Source organism: Ceratotherium simum, chromosome 18 (assembly GCF_057802395.1).
Source record: "Ceratotherium simum simum isolate JZ-2026a chromosome 18, ASM5780239v1, whole genome shotgun sequence".
Lineage (NCBI taxonomy): Eukaryota > Metazoa > Chordata > Mammalia > Perissodactyla > Rhinocerotidae > Ceratotherium > Ceratotherium simum.
Window position 1 is genome coordinate 58,045,459 of NC_141917.1, and position 20,018 is coordinate 58,065,476.

The 20,018-nt window shown below is 52.7% G+C and overlaps 2 protein-coding genes across 6 annotated transcripts in view; one reads left to right on the top strand and one right to left on the bottom strand.

Annotated features, from left to right (window-relative positions):
- Positions 1-4,770, top strand: part of CHERP (calcium homeostasis endoplasmic reticulum protein) — a 19,063-nt gene extending 14,293 nt beyond the window's left edge. For 2 of the 3 annotated variants that reach the window (XM_014781766.2, XM_004422996.3), the window contains exons 12-17: positions 722-855; positions 1,609-1,695; positions 2,123-2,266; positions 2,355-2,471; positions 2,959-3,053; positions 3,329-4,770. In XM_014781766.2, the coding sequence (XP_014637252.1) occupies positions 722-855; positions 1,609-1,695; positions 2,123-2,266; positions 2,355-2,471; positions 2,959-3,053; positions 3,329-3,522 (771 nt within the window). In that variant the 3' untranslated portion in view covers positions 3,523-4,770. The remainder of the gene's footprint in view (positions 1-721; positions 856-1,608; positions 1,696-2,122; positions 2,267-2,354; positions 2,472-2,958; positions 3,054-3,328) is intronic. The other variant, XM_087443644.1, reaches the window with a different exon arrangement.
- Positions 4,559-19,928, bottom strand: C18H19orf44 (chromosome 18 C19orf44 homolog). 3 transcript variants are annotated; one of them, XM_087443647.1, is made up of 9 exons: positions 19,847-19,928; positions 15,044-15,797; positions 13,313-13,634; positions 10,885-10,958; positions 9,779-10,196; positions 8,265-8,360; positions 6,878-7,044; positions 5,209-5,290; positions 4,559-5,093 (listed from the first exon to the last, which is right to left on the bottom strand). In XM_087443647.1, exons 1-8 carry the CDS (start codon positions 19,915-19,917, stop codon positions 5,219-5,221), a joined length of 1,974 nt encoding a protein of 657 aa, XP_087299773.1. In that variant the 5' UTR covers positions 19,918-19,928; the 3' UTR covers positions 4,559-5,093; positions 5,209-5,218. The 3 variants fall into 3 exon arrangements, with proteins under 3 accessions (XP_087299773.1, XP_087299774.1, XP_087299772.1); XM_087443648.1 differs by lacking the exon at positions 19,847-19,928 and adding exons at positions 16,452-16,603; positions 19,039-19,722 and having other exon boundaries at positions 4,559-5,290; XM_087443646.1 differs by having other exon boundaries at positions 4,559-5,290.
- Between the last annotated feature and the right edge of the window lie 90 nt (positions 19,929-20,018).

The window sequence follows — 20,018 nt, forward strand, 5'->3', positions numbered from 1 at the left end:
AGGGGCAGCATCTCAGGAGCTAGGTGAGCAGGGCTGGGTTGGGTGGGAGCTGCTCCAGAGGAGGTGAGCTGAGAAAGGAGCCAGGTCAGGTTCCAGGGCTCTGAGGGCCATGCCAGCCCTGCTGGTCGCTGCCACTTCCCGTTCTCTCTGAGACACCAGACTGAAAGTTGACAAGGGTCACGCCAGGGCAGCATGGAGGCAGAGGGGCCGGCGGGGCTACTCCCGGGTTGGGAGATGGAGCGGAGCAAGGGGACAGCAGGGTGAGCTGTTTCCTGGAGAAGGGGCTTCCTGGGTTGGGCTGAGGCTACTCGGACCAAGGGAGGGGGCCGAGCAGGGGAGATAACGGGTTCCCAGGTGGAGTCGGGAGCATAGGGCAGTGGTCTGCAGGTGGGGCATCTGGGATCCCGTGTGTGAATAAACCAAGGGGTCTTGCTGTCACCTAAACTTGAGGCCATGTCTTCCGTGCATTTTCTGGAGAGGGAACTCTGTGCCTTTCATCCTCCTCAAAGGAGCCCTCAACCACCCCATGTAGTAATCAAATCATAGTGGCTGCAGCCCTACAAGAGGGTGGGATTTCCCAGGAAGGGCAGGGTGAGGAGCTCTAACACCCAACCCCCAACCCACGCCCTGTGTCCCCCCACCTCCCCTAGGCCTGCCGCACCCTGGGTGGGCCTTAGGGGGTTCCGCAAGGCGAGGGTGACAGCTGTTCTCTCCGCTGCAGCTGGAAGACCACGAGTACAAGCCTTTGGACCCTAAAGACATCCGCCTCCCGCCCCCCATGCCGCCCAGTGAGAGGCTGCTGGCGGCCGTGGAGGCCTTCTACAGCCCTCCCTCCCATGACAGGCCCAGGAACAGGTACGGGGCTTGAGGGGACCGGGCAGCGGGGCTGCTGATGGGAGGGAAGGCCTCTGTTTCCTCTCCTGGCCTGTCTTCCCAAGTTTGCTTCACGAGAAAGACTAACCCTTATGCCCAGGGTGGTGTGCAGCTCAGGTGAGGAAACACACCCGTCTCCAGGAGAAGACACCAGTCCCATTCTCCCCTGGCTTCGGGTGCCCTCGATGAAGGGCTTTCCTAGTCAGGACACGTTAGTACAAGAACTTACCTCAGACAGGGCATGTTTCAGAAGCACCTGGCTGCTGCACACACCAGGCTTTGTCACGGGTCCCTCTCAGGATACCCTCTCCCAGTGGCCTCACCATCAGTGTAGCTAAAATTGTCTTCTGTCCTGAGCTGAGCTGTAGGCCTGCCCATCTGTGAGTCAGAGCTCCTTGTCCCCAGTCACCATGCCCACAGGTCCCAAGACCCTCAGCTGTTTCCTAAAACGGCATCATGGAGAAGGCCTGCAAGCCGTGGAGCAGGGCTCCCGTCCCAGCCTCCGCTTCCCAGCAGGCGGCCTGGCCTCGGCCTGCTTCCTCATCTGAGAAAGGGCAGCACCGTGGAAGTGACCACCCGGTGCTTCTCTAGGGGCCCGTGCTCAGGTCGTGAGTGAACAAGGGAAGGGAGGCTGCGCTCAAGAAGTCTTGTCGGGTGGGGTCTATTCCTGACCTTTTTACAAGGTCCCTGCGGGAGGGAGGCGTGCAGTCACTTGGGGAACGCCGTATCTTACAGCGAAGGCTGGGAGCAGAACGGCCTCTATGAGTTCTTTCGAGCAAAGATGCGGGCCCGGCGGAGGAAAGGCCAGGAGAAGAGGAACAGGTGAGGGCCCAGTGTCTGCTGTCTCTGCCCTGCCCACTGTCGTGTGCTGCCCAGCGTCCCTCCCCGGCTGCGTCTAGTCATGAATTGGCTAATAGGGAGTCCCTGCCTTTCAGAGCATACCCTGTCCTGTCACGCCCCTCCCAGCACAGGGAGGTCGGTTCTGGCCCCTGCCTGGATCCTGCAGGGGTCTGGCACAGTCTGATCAAGGCGGGTGAGCCGCTCAGAGCTGCTTCCCCCAAGGCCTGAGTTAAAACGTAAAACACCAGCACAAGAGAGCACTTTGCTGTAGTCTGTATTCAACCAGCTATTTAGGAACGCATACCCTGATGTGAAGGGGCGAGTCTGCACCAGGCCGTGCACACCTGGGGTCTCGCCGAAACCCGGGCAGGGGCAGGCTGGACTCAGCTCACCAGGCCTCTCCCTGCAGCGGACCCTCAAGGTCTCGGAGCAGATCCAAGAGCCGAGGGCGCTCTTCCTCCCGCTCCAACTCACGGTCCTCCAAGTCATCTGGCTCCTACTCACGGTCAAGGTCACGCTCCTGCTCCCGCTCCTACTCCCGCTCGCGCTCCAGGTAGGCAGGGCAATGCCCCTTGGGGATTCGAGGCCTGAGGCTGCCCCGCCGACCCCCCATACTCTGCCCGCTCTCCCCTTCCCTGCAGGAGCCGCAGCCGATCACGCTCCTCGAGAAGCCGCTCCCGCTCCCACTCCCGCTCCCGCTCCAAGTCCTACTCCCCAGGAAGGAGACGCCGGTCGAGGTCCAGGAGCCCTACCCCGCCGTAAGATTTCTGTCTTAACTGTCGAGGGACCCACTGGTAGCACTGGAACCCTCTGATGCTTTGCTGTGAATGTTGAAACGTGTCTTTAGAAGATGTGCTCACGGTGGCCCGTGCTGAGGCGGCGCCTCAGGGGCCCCGAGCACTAGCGCAGTGACAGTGGCACCTCCTCATTTCACACCGCAGTCTTATCTTTTTACAGTCACGCTGTAAAGCCTGAGGTGGTGGCTGGGCTCTGTGTTTCTAACCCTTTTAAGGGCTCTCAGTGTGAGCAGCCCTTGCTCAGTGTGGGGCAGGAGCATCCTCTTAGGGAGCCCTCTTATCTGGCTGGCGAAGAGGATGAAGAAGAATGGTAGAGACCCGCTGTGTGTGTGTGTGTCCATCTTCCATTGGTGATCCTTCACACACACTACACCCTGTAATATTCTAATATTCATTCCAATAAATCTATCAGCTCTTTTTTAAAAGACGTAACCTGTCTTAATTTTAGTTCCTCGGCTGGTCTGGGTTCTAATTCAGCACCTCCTATACCTGACTCCAGGCTCGGGGAAGAGAACAAAGGACATCAGATGCTGGTGAAAATGGGTAAGGTTCCTGGGAAGATCAGCACCCGCCCTGGGCTCTCAGGACTGGGGAGCGGAGTCAGAGAAGTTCCAGCTCACTGTCAGAAGCTCTACAGAGGGCGAGCCTGCAGGGTTTGCTGGGTGTGCTTTCTCACCACGTCAGTTTCACATTTGTAAACTGCACGTCTATGTCGTTCAGCTCCCCAAATGCATTCCCATGTGACTTTACATCAGGGTAAGTGCACAATTTTGGCCTCCTTTGTGGCTTGTAACCACATGTCCCTCTTTCTTCTTAAGGCTGGAGTGGATCTGGTGGCCTCGGCGTGAAAGAGCAAGGGATCCAGGACCCCATCAAGGGCGGGGATGTCCGGGATAAGTGGGACCAGTACAAGGGCGTGGGCGTGGCCCTGGACGACCCTTACGAGAACTACCGCAGGAACAAGAGCTACTCTTTCATTGCCCGCATGAAGGCCAGAGACGAGTGCAAGTAGGCGTGCCAAGGGCCAGGAGCTGTGCCGGCAGCCGAGGGCCCTTCCTGGCTTATCGGCAGCAGAAAGTGGTAGAGACAGCTCGGTCCTCACACAGCCTCCGTCTTTGGGGAGCACCAGAAGAGAAGACAACTACAGCACGCCTAGTGACAGTGTCATGCTCCACAGCGGGGAAGGCCCCAGGCCCCACCTGCAGGCAGCTCTAACGTAGAAACAAGATGCAGAGCAGGAGAAGCCCCAGCCAGCGTGGCCACAAGCTCATTGCCCTTGACAGCGAAGTGAGAAACACAAGACCCTCCACCCCCTGGATAGGAATTCTCAACATCGGAAGGAGCAGATGTGTTGCATCTCGAGTCAGATCTGAGCCTCTCAGACCAGTAGGAGTGTGTGGAGGCAAGGCCCGGAGTGAGCAGGCTGGTCGCCTGGGACTGCGTGCAGAGGGGCCGGCTCTACCTGCCTTCTCCTCAGGTGCGTCCTGAAAAAGCTCAGGCCAGGCGCTCGCACAGCTCACTGTTTAAAAACGGAGAAACAAAACCTTTTTGATTTGTGAAGTTAAACAGGGTTTTTTCATTTTTACTCCAAATGGTTTAGTTTTAGAGAAAAGAATATTGATCTAAGATGATCCTCGGTGAGATCATTTGAAACCTGATTCCTGTAAGACATACTGGCCCTTAGTTCAGTTATTTTAGTTGTTTGAGTATTTTCTTTTCTGAATGATAGCCATTTACTAGTATCTGCAGAAACAAAAGGTTCTGAGGATTATGATCTGAGGCATCTTCAGGTCACGGACCGCCACCCTTGGAGAATCTGTCCCCGTGCGTCTCCACTTGTGTTTTTCACTCAGAGGAGCTCTAACACCAGCACTTGTGTGCAGCGGCCCGGTCAGCTCCCGAGTGCGGCGAGCGGCCCGCTGTGCGACCGGCTCTGTCCTTTCCTTTGCCACCCCCACCCGCCCCCGGGGCAGTGAGGCCTGCAGGAGGCGCGGGCTCCGGCCGCGCTCGTTGGGCAGCCATGCGCAGCTTGTGTGGTGCCGTTTGTACAGAAACATTTTTGAAAAATTCTTTTCCATAAGATGCAGAATCCTCTCCAACTTTTCAACCTGATGTGATAAAATATTTGATTTTGTTCTAGATTTCCTGTAGCTGTGAATTGTTCAAACGTGTCTGATTCAGGATAAATGTAAACACATGCTGTTAACAATTTCTTGTGGATTTTACTGTTTTGCCTTCAAATAAAGACTTTTTTAAAGACCTTTTTCTCTGTGTCTTTAAGTCAGAGGTGTGCTTGGGCCACGCAGGGAGGAGGTGTGTCCTGGGTGCAGAAGCTCTGCCTGGCGTCTCGTGCAGAGTGCCCGGCACTGTTTTCTCCTCATCCCCCATCTACCTTGGCTTGTAGGGAAGCCGGCACCTGGGCAGGTGGAGCTGCTCTGCGGGGCTCTAGACAGGCTGGCATCCTCCGTCTTGCCCTGCATGGTGACAGCTCTACCCGGGGTTCCATTTCCACTGGCCTGTGGCGTGTCCTCTCAGGTGCGGGGCACGCCAAGGAGGCAGGGACTGGGAGTTTCAGTTATTCAGCTAGAAAAGGCTGGAACTGAGATTCTGCTTGGGGTACTCCTGGGTGCCACCTGCCCCACCACTGAGTGTCACGGCCAGTATACTGGCCAGATCAGACCCGCGAAGGTAGCCTCACCTGCTGGCACTCACAGCTCCTCCTCCACCTCCTCCAGAGCGTCCTCCATGGTCAGCGGGGCGGGCCTGTGGTGCTTGATGTACTGCGGGGCAGAGGACAGACAGGGACGCATCATCACCACCACCGCCTCTGTCTCCTGAGGCTTTGGGTGCTGGAGACAGTGCCTGTCCCCAGCAGCTCCCAGTTGGGCTACAGAAAAGTAAAATGAGGGGATGCCTGGTGACAATGCTGTGGAAACAGCAGAGGAGAAATGAACTCGGCGGGCCCAGCAGGGCACCCTGCAAGGTGCAAGCCCTGACTGAGCCTGAAAGGGAACAGCGACCTTGGTCAGGGGTGGGGGCTGGTGGGCGGGGCTGCCAGGGGTGCCCTCAGAGCGCAAGGTCCAGGAGAGGGGCACAGAAGCCACACTCAGGACATGAGCCTGGAACAGACAGCGGGGAACCATGGTGGGCTGTAGGCAGGTGGCGTGTTCAGATCCCCTCAGCCTGCGTGCCATCAACTAATGTCCATCTGTCAAAGGGATAAGGAGCCCACAGGGGTGTGGTCAGCAAAGCCCGGAATGTGGGAAACTGTCAGACAGACAACCTGTTTTCTTCAACACACTGCAAGAAAACAAGAAAGAGATGGGAATGGGGAGACCTATAGAGCAGTGGTTCTCAAAGTGGGTCCCCAGTGGGCCTGTGGGAGAAACACCCACCCCCAGGCCCGCCCTGCTGCCAACAGAACCCCCGGGCCACAGGCGCTGGGGGTCTGATGCTGCTCGGGGCTGAGAGCCACTGCTCTAGAACAGGAGGCTAAAGAGGCACCCAGCAATCCAGGAATGGACTTTGTCTGGATCCTGATGAAGACAGAAGAAAACGTACAACATGGATGAGACAAGGGGAAACCTGCACACTGGCTGGCCAACGACACGAAGAAACGTGAGTCCGGCCTTAGTGGTATAATGGTATTGTGAGTGTATTTTTTTAAAAGTCCTTATTTTTTATAAATAGACACTGAAATATTTGTAGATAAAATGATAAAAATCACCAAGCAGAACAGTTCATATAGCATGATGCCATTTCTATAAAGAAATATACATAATACCGTTACACATATTACACCTATTACATTGTAATATATATTTTATATATTGTATGTAACACTATATACAATATGTAATATTGTACATATACATAACACAGTTCATATTTTACATAAGGAAAATCTAAAGAATATATACCAAGTTGGTAACAGTTATCTCTGAAATTATGGAGGACTTTATAAGTTACATATTTCTGTAACAAGATATTTATAAAATATCTTTTGTAATCAGACAAAAATTAAATTTTTGGAAGGAAAAAGATGAGTGTGACATCCCTTGAGTTCCAGCCCTCGGGACTGAGGAGAAAAGCCCCGGCTGGACAGCACTTGGGAAGGGTCTGTGGAGGGGCAGGACTGCTCACCAGGGAGGTCACGGTTGGTCTGAGGTCACACAGAGCTGAGCCAGCTTCAGCCCGGCAGGGTTGGCGCTCAGTGCCCTCCCCCGGACCAGCTCTTGTCGTGGACAAGGAGAAAACAAGGTTCCGTCCGCTAGGACGAAGGTGACCAGGCTCCGCCGTGTCCCTGCTGTCCTGGCTGAGCGCCAGCCCCCGAGCCCCACCCCCCATCTCCCAGGAAGGGTCATCACCTCTTTGGTCTCCTCCAGGGTGTGGTAGTGGAATGAGTCTCGGTCCAGGGACTGCAGGAGGGACGCGTGCAGGTGCTGGCTGGCCTCCACAAACTGCTGCGTCAGGCTCAGCTGCTGCTTGAGCAGGTCGTGGAGCGCAAACACGGCCGGGCTGTAAGCTGTCAGGACTGCACCCGGCACAGTGTCACTCGGCGGCCCCCAGGCCTGTCCCTCCCGCCAGCGCCCTCACCCCATCAGCATCAGCCACTTTGGGCCCACGTGCTCTGTAGCGCCCACCCCCTCGGCTATGTTAGGATACTTTCTGGAAGTGCGGCCACCTTTCGAAGTAGTGAAGGCCTAGCTATTACGCGTCTGTCTCTTCTCTGTAGGAAATGAACTACTTTCTACTGACTTGCCTGTGCAGCTCAAGAGCTGCCCGTGTAGGATGCTCAGCTCACAGGCAGAAATGGAAGTCAACTTCAACATCCCACACCAAGAAAGAAGCCTAGTAAAGTGGCACCCCAAACTGTAACCACACAACGTGAAGCAAGTGAACACCACTGAACTGTACACTTGAAAACGGGTAGGAGGGCTGGCCTGGTGGCGTAGTGGTTAAGTTTGTGTGCATCCACGTCTGCGGCCCAGGGTTCGTGAGTCCAGATCCCAGGTGCGGACCTACACACACCACTCATCAAGCCATGCTGTGGTGGTGTCCCATATACAAAATGGAGGAAGATTGGGCACAGATGTTAGCCCAGCAACGATCTTCCTCAAGCAAAAAGAAGGAGATTGGCAACAGATGTTAGCTCAGGGCCAATCTCCCTCAAAAAATAAATAAAAACTGAAAAAGAAAAATAATAGCAGGTACAAGATGGACCCTCGCTTGTGTCCCACAAGCCATCAGCAGCCCCACAGGGACCTGGCAGTCTAAGTGGCTGTCAGGCACCTTCCTCCTGCCCCAGGCCAGGCTGGGCCTCTCCAGGGCCCCAAGACTCCCCCAGACTCGCAAGGAAGAAAGGGCCGTGTCCACCCAGCTGGCTGCTGCTCAGGACTGGCTGCGTGTCTTCAGGGGAAAACCACCATGGGTTTTACACAAAAAAGCTCAAAGGCAAACACACAAAATAAAACAGACCTGTTAGGGTGGAGGGCTTGTAGGCATGTTGCTCATAGCCTTCCCATTTTGTCCAGTACTGCTGTCCTTTTGCAAGATAGACCAGAGGTTCTTGGACACTCAGTGTATCATGCAGGATCCTAGGAACTGTGGCGGTTGCCCACAGCTGTGAGAACCCCACCAACAGATTCCTAGAACCCAGCACGAATGGGGGTGCCACACCTCCAAGGGCGGGCAGGAAGTCACAGGTAAAATGTGTCCACTTCACCACAAGGACCCAGTGAGCTGGCCTGTTACCTTCTATCGCGTCCGCGCTGACGATGTGACTGGCGATGGGTGCAGGGTCCACGTAGCTGCCTCCCAGGGCTGGCCTGATGGCCGCCACGCCAGCCGCTGTCCCAAGGACAAGGGGATGGGGGGGTGAGTGGGCAGGATTCAGAGCAACGACTTTCTCATCAACAGATATGACGTTGGAATAAGCTATGTGAACCTGTTCTTTTTCTTTCTCAATGTGATGGCCACCTTTGTTGCTCTTTTAATCTCCCCAAACTTACCTCTGCCTTTCTGGTGGGTTCTCCTGGTTCAATATATAAGTTGGTTGAGCTGGCTGAAGCAGTCACTGCAGCATGGTGGCTGGTGACCATGGCATCGTGCCCTCCCCTCCCTCTGCCTTCTTTCTATGGGGCCATCTGTGGGCTTCGGAATATTCCCTGGACTCAAATGAGCTGGTTTATTTAGGCTGCCTTTTGTCTCTCCTTTCAACGTCAGGCCTAGTCTAGGAAAATGGCATCACCCACGTTTTACGAAAGCATCTCTTTAAATTGCAAAAAACATGAACAAAATCTCGCACATTTGCTGACCGCTGGCTCTGTTGTCAGAAAGGCAGCAGGAGGTCGTGGGGAGGGACATGGAGGTTTCTGAGCCACAGGACCTGACTTGGCGTGTCAGATTGACTTTCCTCCCTGAGAAACAGAGAACAGCCCCACCAGCCCCAGTGTGAGGGCCAGGCTGATGTGTGGCTAAGCCCCCAAATCAGAATGAAGACATCAGGTGAGAATTACACCCCCCACACAGTCCAGGAATAAGGTCTGTCACACTGCGGGTGTCATCTAGATGAGAAAGGGAGCAAGAGACAGGGACCATTCCGTCCAGAGGGCCAAGACTGAGCTGGGGACAAGAGAAACGTCTGGAAAGTTGCAAGGGGAGTGATGAGAAGTGCCCGCTGCAGCACACAAGGGAATCCACCAAAACATGCCGAATTCAGACCACTAAAGCAGAGCCCCGAGCTCGGGCCCCACAGGCACCTGAGGACAGGCGCCACTCTCCCAGAAGGTGGTTCCTGTCGCAAAGCGTCCCCAGGCTCACCCCAGGCACCACCGAGGTCCGGGGCTGGGTCATCTCTGGTGGGGCCCTCCTGTGCACTGCAGGGTGTTGAGCAGCATGCCTGGTTTCCACCCACCAGACTGTCGCCCAGCTGTCAGAGCCAAAACCAGCTCCAGACCTTGCTGATGTCTCCTGGGGGCAGAATCTCCCCAGGTGAGAACCTCTGCCTTAGTCTTCGGGTCTGAAACTCGGCAGATGTCTCAGAGCTCAGAAGACAGTGGGAAACACTCAGGGCAGCTGCCCTTCATCCGTGGAAGAGGAAACGGGGAGCTGAGGTCCCCCCAGCCAGTAATGACCACAGCCCAGCCCTCCGGACCCTGGGGCTCCTTGTCATGCTTCCGAGGATGCCCGGAGGGCACACCCCGGGTGCCTGTCCTGCCACCCCGGCCTGCATGTCCCTCCTCGGGCCCTCAGGCCGACACACTCACCCTCCGTCCACTGGTCGGTGAAGGCGGGGTCGAGGGTCTGCACGGCAGCCTCCTTCACCATGACTCCTGTGATGTCCCTGAGCCGCTTCTTCCGAGACTTGGGCGTTGCAGGGAGAAGGTCTGTTTTCAGGCTTCCAGAGAATTCTGACAAGGCTTCCAGCATTCTGCCGGGGGACTCCTCAGAATGGGCCAGCGGCTCAGATGCTGTTGGACTTGGGGATTTTTCAAAATCTTCCGAATAAGTGGAGCTCACTGGGCCGGCTGTAGGTTCCTGAAACGTGGGCTGCAGGCTGGACACACCCTCGGGCCGGGCAGAGAAAGCCGATGGCAGGCTTAGATGTTCGGAGACCTCACTTGCCGCGGGTGCATCCCTTGCCTGGGGGCTTTTGCTGGATGCCTTTTCCCTCTGACCTTCTTTCTAAAATGAAGGAAGGCTGAGGTAACTAGAAAATGTTTCTGAACGACCAACATGCTCAAAATACCACTGCGTTAGAATGAGGTGCAGGCCCACACAGGTCCTTCAGTGGATTGGGCAGGCCGAGCACTGCAGGCAGAGTGCCTGACTTCAGCACGGGCTGCTGCACTTAGCACTGACGGTGTGAGCACGTGTAGGCGAGGCGAGGGTGAGATCTGGGACAGTGTCCTTATTACGCATTATTGAAATGTGCGTTTGATGGTGCGGTGGTTACTAACATGGCCAGAGTCCCGCCGGGGCACTGGACCGAGTGCAGGTCAGAGCAGCTGTTGCCATGGGCAGTCTAAATGGGACCTGCTTCCACCACCTGCTACATTAGGGAGCTTTTTCCTGTTCTCACCTAAGTCAGGGTCTCTCACCTGTGGCACTCTGACATTTGGGGCCGGAACATTCTTTGCTGTGGGGGCCATCCTGTGCATTGCAGGACACTGAGCAGCATCCCTGGCTGCCACCCAGAAGCCAGTAGCAGCCCCACCCCAGTCATGACAACCAAAAATGTCTCCAGACTTCACCAAGTGTCCCCAGGGGGCGGAATCGCCCCGGTTAAGAACCGCTGACCTGAATGAAGCCAAACCATTGCAAGCCTCTCTACGTAACAACCTACAATGAAAAATAAGTTGGTTGTACTTACTTTCTGTTCCAAGTCTGATTTCTCACTGGCAGCTGGAGCCAGGTCATCAAGGGATAAAATATTTATTCTAAAATCTGTAATTAGAAAGGTAACATGACAATATTTTCTCATTTATTTACTCCACAAATGTTTACCATCATGCTGTAGGCACGAGGCTGATGGCTAGGGGGAGAGAGAGGAAGACGCGCAGTCCTCATCCTCAACAAGCCAGGCCAGGGGTCCAAGCACTTTTCACTAAAGGACTAGACAGTAAATATCGTCCCGCTCTGTGAGCTAGACGGGCTCTGTTGAAATGACTCAGCTCTGTCTGTATGGTGTGAAAGCCGCTGCAGACCACATGTAAACAATTGGGCATGGCTGCGTACCGATAAAACTTTATAAGAACAGACACTGGGCCTCCCAGATGAACAGATGAATGCAACGAAGGCTGCGTGGTGACAAGCGTGCCCGAGGTATGAGGGGTGGGTGGCAGGGCACCCAGTGCTGGGGGAGATGGGGAGAAGGCTGCAGGGCCTGCGGGGGTGGTACCTCAGGCAGGCACAAGGCTGGACCCGAAGCATCCTAAATTCTCATATAAAGCAAGTTAAGTGCACAGGCTCCTAAGGGGCATAAGCATTGTGGCGTGCCCTCTGGCCGACTGCCACTGCCTGAATACAGGGGTGCCAGAGACTTGGGAGTCCGGGACCCTCTGTGGAGTTCTGGTGCTCCAACAGGTTTCTGGCCACTCAATGAATGAGCCCGCTCCTTCCAGGAGGGGAAGGCCGACAGGCAGCGAACATGGGCAGGAACTCTCTTATGTGGTTCACCTCAGGCCCCGAAGTGCAGGAGTGTGTGTGTGCGTGTGCGTGTGTGTGTTGGGGGGTGCCTCCACCCTGCAGGGTCTCACAACCTAAGTGCGTACCTAATCCAATCACGGCCAAGTTCGGCAGACACCTCAAGGGGCCCCAAGGAGCTTAGGGGGTTCCGTGGGGTCAGAGGGGATGAGCCTCCCAGAGGCGGCAGGAGTGAGCCCCTATCGAGAATAGACGGGGGCAGGGCCATCTGGGCAGGACAGCCGGAGTGAGGCAGAGAGAGGAGGAGCAAGCTGCCCAGGCTCTCTGGAAAGTCAGCTGAGCGCGGCCCCAAGTGCCCAGGAGAGGCTGCAGCATCTGCCCTCCCCCACCCACCCACACCATAGTACCCAGATCAAATCCCACCTCGTCACTCCAGTCCCAAGGGTTCCCCCCTCCTCCGGGCTCCTCTCACACTGACTGTCACCTCAATTCACGTGGCAGACAGGTCCAAACATGCATTCACAGACAAAGCCTGTGAACTGAGCTGTCCCAGCTGGCCCAGGGCCAAGGCACAGCAGGAGACTGGACTCGAGCGCTTTGGGACAGTGTTGGCGCTGGCTGATATCATCACGTCAGCCAATTCTGACACACGCGCACTGGGAATTGGACCAGCTGAGGCGCTTCGTACACATGATGTCACTGACATGGCTCTGCCTCCACTTCACAGATGAGCAAACTGAGGCACAGAGAGCCCAAGACTGCACAGCCAGTAAGAGATGGGGCCTCACATCGGACCCCAGACTCAGACTTGTACTCACCACTCCTTGCTGCCTCCCTCCCTCCCTCGAGGCTGCCTCTGGACGAAGGAGGGCAGGAGCTGGCCACCAGAAGAGGCCCCTCCAGGCCAGCAGTGAGGGCTGGAGGCTGAGAGGCTGGCCCCTTTCTTTCTTAAATACATATAATATTAAAATAAAAACCATGTTGAAATAATAGAAATGTTTAATTGTGACTGGTTAGAGATTTGTTTCCTTTCTGAATTCAAAAAGGAAAGGAGGTAGATTTCTCTTTTACAAAAAAGAAAACTGAGCTGCCTTTCTGTTATACATGGCTCTAGAAGGACTTCTTTCTCAGATTATTGCTCTGTAACTGGTCAGAGTTACTGGACGAAGATTTTAAAGAAAGCCCCTGGGGGCCGGCCCCGTGGCTTAGCAGTTAAGTGCGTGTGCTCTGCTGCTGGCAGCCCGGGTTCGGATCCCGGGCGCGCACCGACGCACCGCTTCTCCGGCCATGCTGAGGCCGCGTCCCACATACAGCAACTAGAAGGATGTGCAACTATGACATACAACTATCTACTGGGGCTTTGGGGGGGGGGGGAAGAAGAAGGATTGGCAATAGATGTTAGCTCAGAGCCGGTCTTCCTCAGCAAAAAGAGGAGAATTAGCATGGATGTTAGCTCAGGGCTGATCTTCCTCATGAAAAAAAATAATAAAGAAAGAAAGGCCCTCAACTAGGAAACCAGGTCAGGCAGCTGAAGGTGTGATGTGTCCCACCCCGTACTCCCTGTCACGAAACCCTGTGACCACCATGGCGGGGACATCAGGGCAGTCCTGCCCTCCCTGCCTGGGGTGGCAACTCTGCACAGGGACGTGGGTTACCGTCTAGGCTGTCATCGGTGGCTTCTGAGGGCAGCTCATCCAGAGGCCCAGCCTCACTCCTTCTGGGCAAGGACAAGCGCCCGCTGTGCCCCATCGCTGAGGGTACATTCTTAGAACAGGTGCTGGTGATGGAAAGCGACGCCACGCGGGAGTCCGCGTCACCTGAAACATGAGTCTGTGGGGAGTGAGTTCTTGAGCGCACACTGCAAAGGGTCCCGTCTGCTGACTGTGAGGTTGGCAAAGGCAACGTCTGAAGCGAGTTTGGGCTGGAAAGTTCCTCACTGGGCAGAGAAAGGACTCTCAGTCGAGTTGGGATCTGATCCTACTTTGGTGAAAACAAAAGAAACAGAATTACCAAACATGGATAAGTCCTTATCATTCAACATCACGGCTAGAGAGGAGCATGATAACTAACAGTCCCCCCTCGGCCTGTCTCTCCTCTCCCCTCACTGCCAGAAGTCAAGGTATAGCATTTAGATAAGATAATACTGGGATTAGAAATACCCCACAGATAATGAGAAATATCACTTTGCTTTCAAATACATATTGTTAATTACAAATTTGCTAAATTAAGGCCCCTGAGTACATGATCTGTTAACAGCCTGGACCCTTAACAGAATCCAAATGAATAGGCAGATTTCTTCCCCCTTAAGATGCAGCCTTCCTATCACCTCACAACCACCAGGGTGGCTATAATCATACCAGCCAAAAATACCAAGTGCTGGCGAGGATGCGGGGAAACTGGAACCCTCGTACACTGTGGGCGGGGATGCAAACTGGGGCAGCTGTTGTGGAAAACAGTGTGGGGGTCCTCAATAAGTCACACATGGAATACTGTAGGGCCCGGGAATTCCACTCCTAGGTACATACCCCAAATAACTGAAAACACAGGCTCAGATACTTGCACACAGTGTTCATAGAGCACGAGTCACAATAGCCAAAAGGTGGCGACAACTCAAATGCCCATCAGTGATGAATGGATAAATAAGACATGGTATATCTATACAATGCAATATTACTCAGCCATAAACAGGAACGAAGCTCTGACACACGCTACAATGCGGATGAACCTCAAAAACATCATGCTGAGTGAAAGAAGCCAGACACAAAAGGTCACATATGCCATGATCCATTTATACGAAATGTCCAGGTAGGCAAATCCATAGAGAAAAAAAGCAGATTAGTGGTGGCCAAGGGCTGGGGGAGGGGGAATGAGGAGTGATTATTTAATGGTTACAGGGTCTCCTTTGGGGTGATGGAAATGTTCTGGAACTAGATAGAGGTGGTGCTTATACATCATCATGAATGTACTAAATGCCACTGAATTGTTCATTTAAAAATGGTTAATTTTAGGTTATGTGAATTTCATCTCAATAAAAAAAATGGCAATGGAGCCTTCCCAAGTTCCTGTGTGGTACTAGTGACAAGTGGGCGTGGGTCACAGATGGCACTGATATTGCTGGCCTTGGATCAGTCATATGAAGTGCCGTCCTATGGTGCACACGTTACAAGTTAGATATTGCCAAACTGCCTAATGTGTCCCAAATGCCATCCTCTACAGAGCAGGTCCACAATAGGTAGCTGTGACCAGCTGACACCCAACCTTTCCTCATCAAAACCTCTCCTCGAGGAGCTTAAGGGTGACAGCCGCTATCAAGTCTCTAGGGCTATGACATAAAGGTACAACTGCAAAAGCTCTGTTAAAAATAAATAAATACATGCAAACCTTACCGAGAACAGTTTTATTGGTTCTGTATCACTGACTTTGGTGCTCGTAAAACCCTGATTTGTGTATGTTTCTTTTTCTCTAGAAGATTCCATCAAGCTTCCCACCTCCTCTTCATCACTATCTAGAGAATCCAATTTTCTAATAGGTTCTTTCTCTTTGGATGTTTGAAGATTCCTGTCTTTCCCAAAACATGCTTCAGGGGATATGTTTTCAAGGGGTGGTCCTTTTTTCTTTAGAAACCTACTGACTTTCCCACTCGGCACACCACTCTTGGTGACAGGAATTTCTCGGGCCTGTTTCTGAGGGGTTTTGTCTGTGTTCTGTGAAGAAAGTTCAGCTACACCCCCGGGGGAAGCTTCGTCTGCTCTCCTTGGAAGACAGTCCTCGGAGGTCTTCGGGGCAGAGTCTATGTCAGACAGATCCCTCTGCACCTTCCGATTCATGATCCTGGTTTCGATCTGGGCCAGCTTTGTGAGCGCTGCGTGGGCCCTGAGCTTCGAGGCAGTGGTCGGGGGTCTCCCTGAGGACAGCCAGGGCCCCCTCCCTAGGACAGCATTCTCTTTTGGGAATAAGTGTTTTTCACCCATAGGTTGGTCTCTTTTTAGAAATCTGCTATGACCAGGTGCTATTTTGGTAAGACCTCTACTGAGTTTCAAGTTTCTGATTTCTTCCATCTTTGAATCTTCTAAGGAAACATTACTAAAATCACCAAAGATATCGCATGCAGGACGGCTGGTTTTTCTTGTTGAAGCCATTCTAGGGAGTAAAGAAAGAAAACTTAGAGTAAGAACCTGATGATTTTATTGTGTATTCAAATCTCTCAATGGCTCCCACCACCTTGGGAGAGATCAAATCCCCCTTTGCAGCCTGGCCGGAGCCTTCCCTTCAAGCCCAATGATGACAGTGAAAATGATCAGACACGTGGTACCACTGACTGAATACCATTCAACACCAAGTCTTAAATGAGACATGTTCCATATTAAACACGAGAGCCAGCAGTGTGTGTAGGCTTGTTCTCTCACTGTTCTCAGCCTCCAGCAGTGTGCCCGACACTCTGTTTGGAGCTGTATCACTTCACTTAATCCTCATGCAACCCCGTAAGTCGGTTATTGTCATTCCCCTTTCAGAGGAGGTGGAGGAAATGAAAGTCCCACAGGTTAGCTCACCGGTCAAGGTCACCTGGCCAGTGAGCAGCAGAGCCAAATTCAAAGCTCAGGCCCAGTTCCTAAGAGCCCACTCTCCCCCAGGGTGGTCACCGCCTCGCCATGTGCTCTGCTGCCACTCCGAGGGAGTCCTGCTTTCCCCCACACCCACGTCAGGCCTCCTCCTTTACCCAAGTGTCCTCAGTTCTCACACAAAGAGCTGTTGAAACACAACCTGTATGTTTAATGAGCTCCCAGAAAACCTTACTTCACTTAAAGTGTGAGAACCACTGCCCCAGAAGTGGGGCGCTCTGGCCAGATGCAGCACCCCCGCCACGGCGGCCACGTGTCTGCTGGCGTACAGCTGTCTGGAGAGGAGGGCCAGAGCTTTCGTCACGTTCTCCAAGTCCCCACGTGCCCCTGAAAGAATATGAAGGACCCACTGCAAGATTTACAAAGGTTTCAAAAGATTTTAAAGACTTAAAAGTTAGAAAATACAGCGTGGGATGTGCGTCTGCTTCAGCAAGGAACTGGCAACAGCGCTGAGACGCGAACCGCGTAGAGCCTGTGAGCCAGCAATTCCACGTATGGAAATTCACCTACAATTCAGCTGGCAAACGTGCACAGACACGTGTTCAAGGAACATTACGGCAGCATTGTTTGTGCTCATCAAAAGCCTGAAGCCATCCAGAGACCTGGGACAGCCAAGGAGAGCACGTGCAGGCCACGCAACACCATGCGGCCATCTGAAAGGAGCCAGGGAGATGTGCGTGCATAACAATGTTGCCAGCTGAACAACAGAAGAGGAAGAAAGGACAAGATGCAGACCACGGCCCCTCTCCACTCTGTTGGAATGTTTTAGCACCGCCATGTGTTACTTTTATTAAAAAAAAAAAAAAAACGGGGCGGCCCGTGGCTTAGCGGTTAAGTGCGCACGCTCCGCTGCTGGCGGCCCGGGTTCGGATCCCGGGCGCACACCGGCACACCGCTTCTCCGGCCATGCTGAGGCCACATCCCACATACAGCAACTAGAAGGATGTGCAGCTATGACATACAACTATCTACTGGGGCTTTGGGGGAAAAAAAGGAGGAGGATTGACAATAGATGTTAGCTCAGGGCCAGTCTTCCTCAGCAAAAAAAAGAGGATTGGCATGGATGTTAGCTCAGGGCTGATCTTCCTCACACACACACACAAAAAAAAAATTCACTGTGAGACCTGAAAAAGCCTTTTTTCCCATCCCTGCCCACTTGGAAAACAATCTTATTGGGATTGCCAGATTAAATACAGGACACCCAGTTATGTGAATTTCAGATACACAGCAAATAATTTTAAAAATATAGGAATGACCGAAATATTTTTATACTAAAAAATAATATGTTCCAAATATTTTTATACTAAAAAATTATTTGTTCTTTATCCAAAATTCAACTGGGTGTCCCATATTTTTATTCATTAAATCTGGCAACCCTATATGTTTTTATTTTTGCTGAGGAAGATTCACCCTGAGCTAACATCCATTGCCAATCTTCCTCTTTTTTTTTTCCTTTTATGTGAGCTGTGACCACAGTACAGCCACTAACAGACGAGTGGTGTAGGTCTGCACCTGGAAGCGAACAGAGCCCGCCGAAGTGGGGCACACCGAACTTACCGAACTTAACCACTAGGCCACCAGGGCTGGCCCTCTATATCTTAAATACACCCTTCAAAGCTGAACTCAAATGTTTTGTGCAAGGAAATGCATTTAACCCAGCCCCTAAGACTCTGTACAAGAATGAATGATTTTTATTATTTTCCTGTCTGTTTCTCTGACTACTGTGCTTGCTCACTCGTCCCCACCTGAACCACCCTGTGTACTAAGAGTGCCCAGCACAGGCCTGACCACAGGGCTCAGTGAATGGAGAACCACACCCAACAGCAGCAGTGCAGAATTCCTAGTCCGTGTGACCCTGGGCAAGTTACTTAACCCCTCTAGGCCTCAGCTTGCTGATCTGTAAAAAGGGAATAATAACTATTTCCCTCATAGGATTCCTATGTTCAGTATGGCTCAGCAAAATTTAGACAGTAGTAACGGTAGTATTTGGACTACCTGCATAAGAGGCTAACTTTCACCTGGAATGACGCAGTGAAGGGGAAGCAGAGATGGCCAGAACCAGGTCAACAGGTATCTTTGCTAATATTTTTATAGCCAAAGTTCAGGGGACGACACAGCCTCGGCCATTCTGGGGGTCAGAGGGGAGGCCTGACCAGCAGACCAGGTTTTCTGGTATCTAGTTCTGAAAGTTTCCCTAGGTTTAAAAATAAACTAATGGAAAAATGGTTAAAATGGCTAATTTCATGCTATGTACATTTTACCACAACTAAAAGAGATATGTTTAAGAAACACACAACTAAAACTAAACCAATAGGCAAAAAACCTGAACAGGTATTTCACACTCAAAAAAAATATATACATGGGCCGGCCCCGTGGCTTGGTGGTTAAGTGCGCGTGCTCCGCTGCAGGCGGCCGGGGTTCGGATCCCGGGCGTGCACCAACGCACCCCTTCTCCGGCCATGCTGAGGCCGCGTCCCACATACAGCAACTAGAAGGATGGGCAACTATGACATACAACTATCTACTGGGGCTTTGGGGGGAAAAATAATAATAATAAAAAAAAATATATATATATATACACACACACACACACACACAAATGGCCAATAAGCACATGAAAAGATGTTCAACATCACTAGCCATCAGGGAAATGCAAACCAAAACCACCATGAGATCGCACTTCACACCACTAGGATGGCGATAATCAAAAAGACAGATAAGAACAAGCACTGGTAAACACGTCAAGAAACTGGAACGCTTACACACTGTTGGGGGGTTGTGAAATGGTGCAGCTGCTGATTTGGAAAACCGTCTGGCAGTTCCTCAAAAGGTTAAACATAGTTACCATGTGATCCAGAAATTCCACTCCCACATAGCCCAAGATAACTGAAATGTATGCAAATGTTCATAAGTCATTATTCATAAAAGACAAAAAGTAGAAACCACCCAAATGTTTATTAACTAATGAATGGATGAGAACAACACCGACACACACAACATGCATCCATCTCAAACACATCCTACTAAGCGAAAATAACCAGATGCAAAAAACACACACCGGACGATTCCACTCATAATAATTGTCCAGAAAAGGCAAATCTAGACTCAGAAAGCACATCCGTGGTTGCCTGGGGCTGGAGGTGGGAGGCGGATGGACTGCAAAGGGGCAAGAGGGATCTCCTTCGGTTGACGGAAAAATCTTAAAGCTGGATCGTAGTGATGGTTGCACCACTTGATAAATTTACTAAAAATAACGTAGTTGTACACTTAAAACGAGTGGTGAATCGTATGATATGTAAATGAATACTCAATAAAGTTGTTAAAAATAAATAACCAAACTTTGAAAGCACTGGCGCCCCTCAGACCGTCGGGCTCTTCCCTCAGGCCTGGAGCGACCCACATCGGACCACACTCCCGAGTGGGCTCCAGAGGGGGAAACTGAGGCGTGAGGCGCGTGGCCGCCCTCCCGTCGCCCTCCCAGCCCAGCTGCCGAGCGCGCCCCGTTTCCCCACAACTCCTCTCCCGAGCCCGAGCGCGAAACCTGACCGCCACCCAGCCGACCCCGCCAACCTCCTCCCACTCTGTCCATCCGCGGAGGCTGCCGCCGCTCTCGGCCCGGCACCCGGCCGGGAGAGGACCATTGCCTCCAGCAACCGCGCCACGGCAGAAAAGACTACATTTCCCGGCGCGCCCCGCGCCCCGAGGACCAATAGTACCCCGAGTCACATGGGCGGGGCATCAT